We start from the raw sequence: 12,980 nt of genomic DNA on the forward strand, positions 1-12,980 counted from the left end.
CTCGGTCCGTGTGGCCGGGTCCCATAGCTCTGCTCCCATCATCTGTTTTTCCACCCACTGGGACATGGGGCGCTGATAAAGACTTCCTATGCTGTGGTCATAGGTGGTAGGTGTATCAGGGTTCTTCAGAGGATCATAACCACTAGAATGTGCATACATATGTATCAAAAATGGGACTTCTTAGATCGACGTACACAGTGTGGGCTGTGTAGTCCAATCACGGCTATCAGCATGCCAAAAGAGGCTGAGACTCTGGTAGCTACCTAGTCTATAAGAATGGCTGTCTCAGCCATGTTCATCCAGCTCCCAGCCTGGCGGCCAGTTTGCAAGTCTCGCCTGACGTTTACAGTGACATCTCAATGTGATAGGCTCCCCAGAAAGGGAAGCTCATGGACCTTTAGAAGAAACAGTTACAACAGGACCAAAAACCCCAGTGTCCAAAGAGGCTGGGTGATAAGGATGGGAGTCAGGCCGGCTGTAAGGGAAGTTCTAGGGATAAAGTCTTCAAGGATGAAGTCCTGGGCGAGGCATCACAGAAAGGAAATGATTTAAGAGGAGTCTTCGTGACTTCATGTGAGTTCTCAACACGGCCATTATGACATCGATAGCCTGCCTAGCCTAAGGCATCTGAAGAGCCAGCGGGCACCATTCACTCAGCCCAGCCTCCTAACCTCCAGCATACTGCACAGCAGGGGCCATGATCCTGCCCTCCATTCTGCTACTTGTTGCCCACACCCTGGGAGCAAATGTTGGTACGTGGACTCCTCTCCCTCTGGCCAGAGCTGCTGACCCAAGCAGGGCCAGCCAGGACACCTCTCCTCGCCTCCTTTCATCCTATCGATATGTGGTGAGCATTGAGGACAAAGGAGACAGTGGACATGACCCAGGCGTTAGCCAATGGGCCACCAGGAGGCCACCTCCAAGAGCACAGACCCCCCCACTACCCATCCCTCTTAGGGGTTACCTGTCTAATCGTGGAGTTTTGGCTTGGAAAATTAAAATTCTACCTCACCAAAACCAAGAAATAAGGAGGTGCCAGGAAGTAGAAGTGACTTAATTTTTTATCCCCGTTTCTATGATAAAATACTCTGACCAAGCAACTTAAGGAGAAAGGGTTTATTCTGGTTCACAGTTCAAGCTTATAGTCCACCATGGGTGGGGATCGAGGTGACAGGAGCTTGGAGCGGTTGGTCACATCAACATCTACGATGAGAAATCCAAGAGTGATGGACGCCTATCCTCCATTCTCCTCTTATACAATCCAAGTTTATTTCACAGCTTCAGGGGTGGGGGGAATTAGCCTCCACGGGGACACAACTTTGACTTGGACCCGTCTGAGCTGTACCCAGACTTCCTTCCAGCTCTCTTCACACTGCCTCTGAGCAGAGCAAACCTGTCTGTCTGCCCAGCCTTCAGTGTGGCCCGGGGACACTCCACGGAGGAGGGCACGGGGACACCATAGGCAGAACTGGTCCCTCTGGAGTCCAAGTCACTCAAATGACCCCTCCCTGTGGGGGCCGCTGATGTTGCCTTCAGGTTTGGTGTTCTGGCTGCTTCCACGTTGGTGTTGTGGGGGTGTTCTCAGGACCAAGGATGTAGAGAGTGGAATTTTCTGCCAGTTCCATGGGGGCTTCGGCGCAAAATGGACCTGAGAAGTCCCGAACCAACTGTGGCTTGAGGATTTTGCTCTGTGCCAAGCACTTTGAGGGGCCCTTCAAACACCATCACCACATTGGATCCGTAGGCTAGCCTGGTGGGGTGGAGCCTCACGCCCATCTTAGGGATGAGAAGGGAGGAGATGAGCCAGGCTAAGTAGTGTTCCCTTGAGTCACTGGATAAGGAGATCACAAACCAACCTCTGCTGTCTGCCCAGAACCTAGCCCCTAGCCAGTTCTGTAGCTGCATCAGAGAGAGGGGCCCGGAGCAGACACTCACTGGCCAGTCGTCAAGCCTCTCTCTGGGGGGTTATCTCGATATATTGGCTTCCTCACATGGGCCCACATTTCTAACAAGATAAATCACATAAGGTTCAAATACGACTTGTTGAAGTTATTGCATTTTAATCTAGTGTGTGTGTGTGTGTGTGTGTGTGTGTGTGTGTGTGTGTGTGTGCCTCATAGCACACATGCGGAGGTCAGAGAGCAACTGTGGGAATCAACCGCATCCTTACACCATTTAGTTCCCCTGGGGTGGAACTCAGACCGTAAGGCTTGGCAACAATGGCTTTACCCACCGAGTCCTCTCACTGCCCGCTCAAGTCTGATTCGTATCCTGATCTTTTCATTCAAGTTTATATCACAGGTACCTCCCCCACATCACTAGAAACTCCCCATGAGCCTCATTTACATGGCTGAGAGATAGTTCAGGGCACAGATACCATGACACCAGCTTGTCTTCAATCTGTTGCTGTTATGATCCACCACCCCCGCAAGGGACGTCTTCCAATACCCAGATTTTCCCCTTACGACAGTTCTAGCACAGAATCCTTCTGTCAGAGGATTGAGTCTCCTGGTCATTGAGTGCCTCTCTGACAGGTGGTATGGCCCCATCCTGAAGACACAGCATCACCAAGACATGCATGCTGCTTTCTCCACTTGGAGCTGGCATTCTGGGGTCAGTGGCAGACAGAAGGGCTCCGCAATGAGCTGATGTCCACTGTAACGCAATGGAGACAGCTAAGGCAGCAGACAACATGGAATGGCCAGGGCACAGGGGCATGTTGGAGGAAGCGTCACTGAAGAAGTGATTCTTGTAGGGAAGCCTAAACACAGAGAGCAAGCAGGCCACTGACTAGGCTGTGTGCTCTTGGACAATTAACCTTTGTCTGAGGTAACACTACTTCAGTGTGATCGTGAAAAGGAACATGAGTTTATCTTTCTGCAGCGCCTCTAACAGTGTCAGACCCAAGGTGAGCACCATGAGTGTGTTTGGTGAACAAAGAGGATGTCAAGGTCAAAAGCCCGGAAGAAGACATTTATGTGTTACAGACAGCCTTAAGGCTCCTGACATACACTGCCAAGTGTCGGCTTTCTTTCACAGCCCAGCAACTTCAGCCTCTGCCGCCAGCTGCTGAGCGGCACAGCTGTCCTATATGGACCAGACGACAATACTAAAGGCTCCTAGTGGCTTCTGGCACTTTTCATGACTCCTTGGGGGGTCTTGTGCACCTCTTTCTGACCCAGGGCTCCTGTCACATCATCACAGGCTGGGTGGTTCAAGTCCCACCAACTTCTCCGTGGTCTGTAGGGTAGAAGTACAATGTGGGGGTCCCAGGGTGAAGGCGAGGGAGAATAGGACCATGCCCGGCCTGAGCACTGGGGGAGAATTGCCACTGTCCATGTTCTGACGTTGAGTGGCTGGTCTGGATCTTTGCTTCCTTCCTCAGAGTCCGCGCTGTAGTATCTCTCTTTGCCTTGAGTCTCCCTTCTGTGTGTGTGCGTGTGTGTGTGTGTGTGTGTGTGTGTGTGTGTGTGTGTGTGTGTGTGTTTGCCTGTTTGGGGCAGTGCACATATGTATGCACGTGTGTGTAAAGGTCAAAGGACGAACTCAAGGGTTGTTCCTCGGCTACCGTCCACCTTGTCTTTTGTGACAGGGTGCCATCATTGGCCTAGAATTCACCGAGTAGGTGGGCCTGGCTGAACCCCCAGGATCATGCCTGTCTTTGCCTCCCCAGCACTGATGGTACAGCCACGCTCCCACACCTGGATATTTTTACGTGGCTTCTGGGGGCTCCGACTCAGGACCTTGTGCTTGAGTGGTAAGAGCTTTGCCAACTGAGCCACCTCCCCACCGCGCCTCTGTTTTCTTCAGGGCCTTGAGGATGACAAGACCACGCCACCAGCCACTTGACGACCATCAGGTTCATTCCATCCCACAGATCTCTGTTGCTTTGTAAGGGGAGAGATTTGCCAGTCCCGCGACACAGTTGCTAGACCTGGTGTGTGCCTCTGGTGGTCCCGCTCTGCCCACCCCATAGGAGTCGGCTTCTGAAAGAATTTTCTTCCGGGCTCACTGGTTAGAAACAGGCTTGGTAAAGCTGCCATCCTGAGAGCCCATGCAGGATGTGGACAGAGCCAACACCTCCACCCCACAGCCAGAGCCGTAGGCTCCTTCCTGTCACAGCAGGAAGCCTTGGTGTCCTGGCCTCAGAACACCCCCAGGGATTTCTCTCCCCAAGCTAGACCCAGCCTGGCCTGCCACAGGTTGACTGACAGTCTGTCTTTCCCTTTGGCTTCGCATTCCTTCAGAATGTGGCGTGAGACCCCTCTATGACAGCAGAACTCGACACTCCAGGATCATAGGAGGGCAGGAGGCTGAGGTGGGTGAGTTTCCGTGGCAGGTGAGCATTCGAGAAATGAATCATCATTTATGTGGCGGCTCCATTATCAGCGAGTGGTGGATCCTCACCGTGGCTCACTGCTTTTATTCTGAGATTTCGTAAGTACTGAGGGCTCAAGTTATGGGGGAGGGGGGGGATGGCGTGTACTCAGCCACACACAGGCTGTGAGAGGGATCCTAGTGAAATTGGCCCCCTAGACAGACAAAAATGACTCCCCTCCTTCCTTCAACTGACTGGAGACAGTGCCTAAGGTCACCCCGTCCCTCTTAGGAACACCTGCAGCTGATAGGGCCTAAGGCCTTGGCCCCATACCTCTCCTAAGACATTCAAGCTTTCCTAGGGGGACGTTCTAACTCTTCACATCTGGCTTTCTTGCCTGTCTGTTGCCCCTCTTCTTGGTTCTTAGAGAGATTGATTTGTCCTAGGCCATCAGTGGGCATCTAGCATTGACAATTACCCACACGCCAAGGTCTTTGCTAGGACTTTTCCTATATACTAATTTATTTGACTCCACAATGACCTTTGGAAGGAGGTAAAAGAAATCATTATTTTGCAAATAGGGAAATGGAGGTCTGATGACTATATAACTTGCCCAAGTGTATATCCGGTAGACAAAGGCAGGGAAGAAAATCTGGAGTTTGCCTTCACCTCCTTTAAAAAAAAGTTCAGGAAACTACGGGAAGAGAAGGCATAGCCTGTAATCCCAGCTGCTGGAAACCTGAGGCAAGAGGAGCGCTCATTTGAGGCCAGCTGGGGCAACTCGCTGAGGCCTTGTCTCAAAATAATAAAATAAGCTTTAGGATGGGATGTAACATGGCTCAGTGATAGGGTGTTGGCCAGACATGGTTGATGTCATGGGTTCTGTCTCCAGACCCACCCAAACCAAGAATGCTGTAGCTCCTCCTCGTGCAGGAGACTTGGAGACCAGTTAAGGTAGTTAAGAAGCCCCTGGCCATCTTTCCTGGCTGGTGTTTTGTTTTGGAAGCTCTCTCTATGTGTCCAGTGGAAGCTCCAAATGAAACCCTGGCCCTCATTTCTCAATGGTTGGGGAACTTAATGCCACAAGCAGGGACTGCTGCTGTGTGTGCCACCACCTTGCCTCTCCGACCGCTGGTTTTCTCCATGCCAATCGGTCCTCTGTGGGCGTCTTAGTTAGGGTTACTATTGCCGTGATGAAACACCATAACCGAAAACGTGGGGAGGAAAGGGTTTATTTGGCTTACACTTCCACATCATCGTCCATCACTGACGGACGTCAGGACAGGATCTCAAACAGGGCAGGAACCTGGAGGCAGGAGCTGACACAGAGGCCATGACTTGTTCTCAATGGCTTGCTCAGGCTGCTTTCTTATAGAACCTAGGATCACCAGCCCAGAGATGACACTGCCCATAATGGGCTTGTCCCTCCTCTATCACTAATTAAGAAAATGCAAAGAAGTCAGAGAACATTACCCTTTACAATAGCCACAAATAATATAAAATACCTTGGGATAACACTAACTAAACAAGTGAAGAACCTTTTTGATAAGAACTTTAAATCTCTAAAGAAAGAAATTGAAGAAGATATCAGAAAATGGAAGGATCTCCCATGCTCATGGATAGGTAGGATTAACATAGTAAAAATGGCAATCTTACCAAAAGCAATCTACAGATTCAATGCAATCCCCATCAAAATCCCAACACAATTCTTCACAGACTTGGAAAGAAAAATACTCAACTTTATATGGAAAAACAAAAGACCCAGGATAGCTAAAAGAATCCTATACGATAAAGCAACCCTTGGAGGCATCACCATCCCTGACCTCAAACTCTACTATAGAGCTATAGTAATAAAAACAGCTTGGTACTGGTATAAAAACTGACATATGGACCAATGGAATCAAATTGAAGACCCTGACATTAATCCATGCACATATGAACACCTGGTTTTTGACAAAGGAGCCAAAACTATACAATGGAAAACAGAAAGTATCTTCAACAAATGGTGCTGGCATAACTGGATGTCAATATGTAAAAGATTACAAATAGATCCATATCTGTCACCATGCACAAAACTCAAGTCCAAGTGGATCAAAGACCTAAACATAAATCCAGTTACACTAAACTTAATAGAAAAGAAAGTAGGAAGCACTCTTGAATGCATTGGCACCAGAGACCATTTCCTAAATAAAACACCAACAGCACAGACTCTGAGCACAACAATTAATAAATGGGACCTCTTGAAACTGAGAAGCTTTTGCAGGGCAAAAGATACAGTCAATAAGACAAAAAGACAGCCAACAGAATGGGAAAAGATCTTCACCAACCCCACATCTGACAGAGGATTGATCTCCACAATATATAAAGAACTCAAGAAACTAGACATCAAAATACTGAACAGTCTAATTAATAAATGGGCTAAAGAGTTAAACAGAGAATTCACAAAACAAGAACTACAAATGGCTGAAAGACATTTAAAGAAATGCTCAACATCCTTAATCATCAGAGAAATGCAAATCAAAATGACTCTGAGATACCACCTTACACCTGTCAGAATGGCTACGATCAAAAACACCAATGACAACCAATGTTGGAGAGGATGTGGAGCAAAGGGAACACTCCTCCACTGTTGGTGGGAATGTAAACTTGTACAACCACTGTGGAAATCAGTATGGCGGTTTCTCAGAAAATTAGGAATTGAACTACCTCAAAACCCAGCCATCCCACTCTTGGGCATATACCTAAGGAATGCTGATTCATACCATAAAGATACATGCTCAGCTATGTTCATAGCAGCACTATTTGTAATAGCCAGAACCTGGAAACAACCTAGATGCCCATCAATGGAAGAATGGATGGAAAAAATGTGGTACATATACACAATGGAGTACTACTCAGCAGAGAAAAACAATGAAAGCATGAAATTTGCAGGCAAATGGATGGAACTAGAAAAAATCATCCTGAGTGAGGTAACCCAAACCCAGAAAGACAGTCATGGTATGTACTCACTCATAGGTGGATTCTAGATATAAAATAAAGAACAATCAGACCACAACCCATAGAACCATAGAGGCTATATATATAGCATGGAGGTCCCTAGGACAACTGCGGCTTATAATAAATTTTGGTTTTACTCAATTATTGAAAAAAAATAGCCAAATGAATGGAAACACATGAACTATGAACCAAAGGCTGAGGGGCCCCAGCTGGATCAGGCCCTCTGAATAGGTGAGACAGTTGATTGGCTTGATCAGTTTGGGAGGCAACTAGGCAGTGGGACCAAGTCCTGTGCTCATTGCATGAGTTGGCTGTTTCAAACCTGGAGCTTATGCAGGGACACTTGGCTCAGTCTGGGAGGAAGGGACTGGACCTGCCTGGACTGAGTCTACCAGGTTGATCACAGTACTCGGGGAGGACTTGTCCTAGAGGAGGTGGGAATGGGGGGTGGGCTGGGGGTAAGGGAGGGGGTGGGAGGGGGGAGAATAGGGGAACCCGTGGCTGATATGTAGAACTGAATGGTATTGTAAAATTATATATAGTTATTGATTGGTTAATAAATATGTGAACAGAGATTAAAGAAAGAAAGAAAGAAAGAAAGAAAGAGAGAGAGAGAGAGAGAGAGAGAGAGAGAGAGAGAGAAAGAAAGAAAGAAAATGCCCCACAGGCTTGCCTGCAACCAGAGGCATTTTCTTAATTGAGGCTCCTGCCTCTGGATGACGTTCACTTGTGTCCATTGACATAAAACAAGCCAGCGAAGGGTGGGGTGTCCTCAGAGAGCCCAGAACTGAACTAGTTCAACACTAGCATCTCATTAAGGTCTGGAAACCCCAAGGTCACAAGTCTACTCCCTCTGTTAGTATCTGAAGGTGCCACGTCACCCACAGGTTCGTGTGTTCGAACACTTGGTCTGCAGGTTCTAGTGCTGTATTGGGAGGTTGTGGAACCTTTAGGAGGTTGGACCTAAATAGAAGAAGTAGGTCACTGGGTGGGGGACCTTGATAACCCAGCCCACGTCCAGCCACAGTCTCCATCTGCTCCCGTTTCATACAAATATGGGCATGTAACCTGCTCTCCCACACCACACCTTCTCTGCCATGATGAACTATATCTTAAACTGGGTCCGAATAAGCGTCTCTTCACACAGTGTCTTGTCAAATATTTGGTCATAACAGGGAAAGGAGATACCATGTTCTTTCTATACTCTTCAAACCTGTAAGCCCTCTGAACAACTGCCCCCGTGGGACAAGGTCCTAAAAGGCCTCTAGAACGACGGTGGGTTTAGAGTTTTAGACCCATTGACCTCTTCTGTTCACTCCAGCTTCCGTTCTTCTTCCTTCCTTCCCTCTGGCTCTGTGCCACCAGCCCAGAAGAACTGACAGTCATAGTGGGAACCAATGACTTAACTACCTCCTCACCCATGGAACTAGAGGTCAGCAGCATAATTCGCCACAAAAACTTTCAAAGACACAACATGGACAATGATATTGCCTTGTTGCTGCTGGCCACGCCCATCAAATTCAATGATCTGACAGTGCCCATCTGCCTGCCTTTCCAACCCACCCCTTCCAGCTGGCATGACTGTTGGGTGGCAGGATGGGGCATAACCAACTTAGGTACGTGACTGCCCGGAGCCTCATGGGAACTACGGGATCCGGGAGAGCAGTGAGGAAGGACAAGGAAGAGTGAGAGGGTGGTGGGGTGGCTTTCAGTGGAGGAAATCTCCACACACTGGGCTCTTAGGAGCCTGGGCTCAGCCTCTTCTGGGTGCCAGAGAGATGCTGCGGCTGAGATGCCAAGTCTAAACCAATCCCTGGGTATGGTCAGCCGGCACAGAGTGGTCTTGTCTGTGTGCTTAGTGGAATTTCAACCACCATCGTTGTCCAAAGGCCCTCATGTTCTATTTTTAGTTCTCACACGGTAATGACTCCTACCTTGTTCCTACAGGCTCCCATGATGCCCAACTCAAGGCTGGGCTTGTAATGCTCCTGAAGTGTTAATGTTACCATTTATGACATGTTAGGCTGTTACTTAGTCAAAATAGGAAACATATACAGAGCAGGAATGTGTGAGTAAATCCCCACTTGACTGTCCCCCTTAAGAAAACCCCCAAAAGAAACAACGGGTAGGAGAGAGAGAGGAACCACCCAGCCTAACGCCGAAGCAAGCCTCGGGCCCATGACGATGTCTTGTGTGAACTGAGCCTGGAACTTGACTTCGCTCAGCCGCTTAGCAGAGGACGACAGGGAGAGCGTGGCTGCTGGCTCCAGACAAGACTTAGAAGTGGGGAAAGAGGGAGATGGGGCTCTACAAGGCTAAAGCACCCTGTGAGGGAATAACTATGAATTCCTGTGATGAGAGTTGAGACACTCAGGCAAATTCCTGCTGCCGGAGGCCAAGACACTGCTTCTTGTCATCCCTTTTGTACTCATTATTTTGTGTAGGGCCAAAATGTCTCCCAGAAACATGTGAGAAGAAAGGGTTATTTGGGCTCAGGATTTCAGGGATCTTGGTCCATTATTTTGGGGAAGGCCGGGCATAGCGGCTCTGAGCCCAGGGGTGGTAGCATGAGGCAGAGGATGCTCACCCTGCAGTAGGCCAGGGAGCAGAGAGCAGGACAGAACAGGGAAGCAAGAATCATCTTCAAAGGCCTGCTCCTAGAGACCTACTCCCAGCAGCTAGGCCCCGCCCCATAAAGGTTCCATAGCCTCCAAAATCAGCCCCATCTGTGGAGAAACAAGTGTTCAGAACATGGGCCTGCTCTTAGAGGCATTTCAGATTTAAACTGTGAACCTCCAAGATCCAGCCAGGAACTGGAGAAATAACTCAGTGTACCTACCGAGTCCCATTCTGCTCTTGTAGGAGGTCTGAGTTCTGTTCCTAGCACCTGTGTTGAGAGGTTCACAACTGCCTGTAACTCCAGCTCCAGGGGATCTGATGCCCTCTTCTGGCCTCTGTGGGCACTCACTCGTGTGCTTATGCACACACAGATACATACGTGTACACACACACACACACACACACACATTCAAAGTTTAAATCTTTTCAAAAGGCAATCCAGCACATCTATCAGTGCTGGGAAAACCTAATGATAATTTTTTCACTGCGGTACAAATGTGTTTTCAATGGCCCCGTAGCAGGGATGGGGGCTAGGAGTGCTGTGTTTATGTAATAAACAACAGTGATAGGAATGGCAGGGAAAGGCTCACAAATATGTTTCCTGGGGTTGCCAAATCCTGGAGCTTTGGTGGAACTGGTCCGGAAGAGAACTAAGGTTCTAAATGAGAGGAACATTTGCAGGAGGCAGGGTTGATTAGAAAAGCTTCAGTGATGACAGATAAAGTTCAAGTATGGGTTATCTGAAGGCTGTGGGTCCTGAGTCTATAAGGAGCATGAAGGAGAGGGTTTGGGCTGGCACAGGAGGGTATAAGGCTGTCTCCAGGCCAGATCAGCTTCATTGTCTGCATAGAGACCACCCCGCCCCGACCTGGTGGCCTGTCCAATGTGCTTTCTCTCTATGCCAGTCAATAAAACATCTTCAAAAGCCGACCTGATGAAGGCACCGATGCATATTATAGACTGGAAGGAATGCACAAAGATATTTACGAAGCTGACCACAAACATGCTGTGTGCTGCATATGGCAATGAGACCTATGATGCCTGCCAGGTAATGAGGGCCAGCAGCCCCTCCCTTAGCCTGTAGCCCACCCGTAGGTGTTTCCCTTGCAAGAGTGTCTCCCCTCCCCTGGGAATAGATTCAGATTCTAGAGCCTGGAAAGGGCTCACTAAAGCAAGCTTGAGGACCCTAGTTTGGTCCCCCAAACCCATGTTAAAAAAAAAAAGCCAGGCATAGTGGCATACACTTGTATTCTCAGCACAGAAAAGGTAAGAGACTCCCTGGGACTCTGAGGCCAGCCGGCCTAACAGGCAAGTCCAGGCTAGTGAGAGAACTATATTCTCAAAACAAAAACAAAACAAACTGAAACCAAAACAAAAAGACCAATAGTCATTAGTGAACACAATGTCTGAGAAACTGGAGGTGAAGTTGTTCTCTGGCCTCTGCGTACACCTGAACCTATGTGTACACTCGGGAGCGTTTATATGCATGCACATGTGCATGTGTACACACACACACACACACACACACACACACACACACACACACACACGAGTCTGAAAAGCACATAGGCATGAGGGCCTTGAGTCATGGAACCAAGGTAGGAATTCTGAGTCTTTGGGTAAAGGCTGTACCCACAGTATCCCTGGCACTTGTTGGGGTCCCCCTGGAGGGTGAGCATGCAACAAGTCCACAGACGATTTCAGGTCTTTAGGGTCACTAAAGCCCTCAGGATTCCACCAGTTTCCCACCTGTCTCTGACTCTCTGGCACTGGGATCACAATCTTTTGTCGCCATGCCTAGCCTTTTTAATGTGGGGTGTAACATAAAAGGCCAGCAGTGTGCAGGATCAGAGAGAGAGGGCTTGAGGAGAGAAACTCCAGAGAGGGTACGGAAGACAGGCTGTGGGTGAGAGATGTGCCCCGACCGTGGGCCAGGTGGGACACAGGAAAACTTACAGCTACAAATGGCGCCCTCTACTACATTTGATGCCCAATGTGGGACTCAAACTCACGACCCTGAGATTAAGAGTCTCATGCTCTACCAACTGAGCTGGCCTTGTTTGTTGCACCCCATGACTCCACAAACCACTCGTCAGTGGCACATTTCTCCCATAGGGCCAGGATGGGGTGGTCACCTTGGTCAGTGGTAACCAAATTTATTTGACACATCATTTATTTGAATCGACCAGGTCAATAGATCTCTTCCCATGAATGAGCTGTACCTGGCCTCAATGGACAGTTAAAAATGGACTTACTGTGGAGCTGTGTTCTCTGTCCACAGGGTGACAGTGGGGGACCACTTGTCTGCAACACAGAGCCTGGAAAGAAGTGGTATCAGGTGGGCATCATCAGCTGGGGCAAGAGCTGTGGAGAAAAAGGCGTTCCAGGAATATACACCATGTTGTCAAACTATACCCTGTGGATTCAGAAAATAGCCCAGATAGAGGGGAAGCCCCTGGATGTTAAGCGTTTGAGGGACCCTGGCAAGAAGAAAACCAGAGGACGCAGCCATTCCTCCAAATGCCAAACACTGGGCTACCCCAAACGCTGGCTCCTGTCCTGCCTTCTGTCCTGTGTGCTACTCAGAGCCTTGTCCAACTGGGAATAAAGTGATGCCGTCTCTAACCCCCAGCATGTATGTGAGAATATGCTTTGGGGCCTGGCTACAAATCTGGGCCAACATCATGGAGCTTGGGGTGAGGGCAGAAACAGGAGGACCCCAAGGGCAGGCTGGAGGCCTGGTTCGGGGACTGAACGTGGACACAGCCAGATGGGGACAGCTCACTCTGGTGAACCTGGCTGTCACCCTTGGTCACCTGTCAGGTTCAAGGCAGTTTCTGGTGGGAGGGGCCTTCTCTAGCTAGTGACTCCTTTCATCCCTCCTACCTGAGGTCCCTTCCTACCCATCACCTTCGGAGGCTGGAGAGATGGCTCAGTGGTTAAGAGTGCTTGCTGCTTTTGCAGAGGACCCAGGTCCAGTTCCCGGTATTCACGTGGCTGCTCCTCACCACCCGTACGTAACTTCAGTTCCAGGGGATCAAATCCC

The 12,980-nt window shown here is 49.1% G+C and overlaps 1 protein-coding gene across 1 annotated transcript; it reads left to right on the forward strand.

The window, feature by feature from the left end:
• The first annotated feature begins 613 nt into the window (after positions 1-613).
• On the forward strand, positions 614-12,565 carry LOC114703344 (serine protease 55-like). Its single transcript, XM_028884128.2, has 5 exons — positions 614-752; positions 4,248-4,437; positions 8,681-8,931; positions 10,840-10,982; positions 12,216-12,565. The coding sequence occupies exons 1-5, from the start codon at positions 698-700 to the stop codon at positions 12,540-12,542; spliced, it is 966 nt and encodes a 321-aa protein (XP_028739961.1). The 5' UTR covers positions 614-697; the 3' UTR covers positions 12,543-12,565.
• The last annotated feature ends 415 nt before the right edge of the window (positions 12,566-12,980 follow it).

The sequence above is a fragment of the Peromyscus leucopus genome, chromosome 9 (assembly GCF_004664715.2).
Source record: "Peromyscus leucopus breed LL Stock chromosome 9, UCI_PerLeu_2.1, whole genome shotgun sequence".
Taxonomy (NCBI): domain Eukaryota; kingdom Metazoa; phylum Chordata; class Mammalia; order Rodentia; family Cricetidae; genus Peromyscus; species Peromyscus leucopus.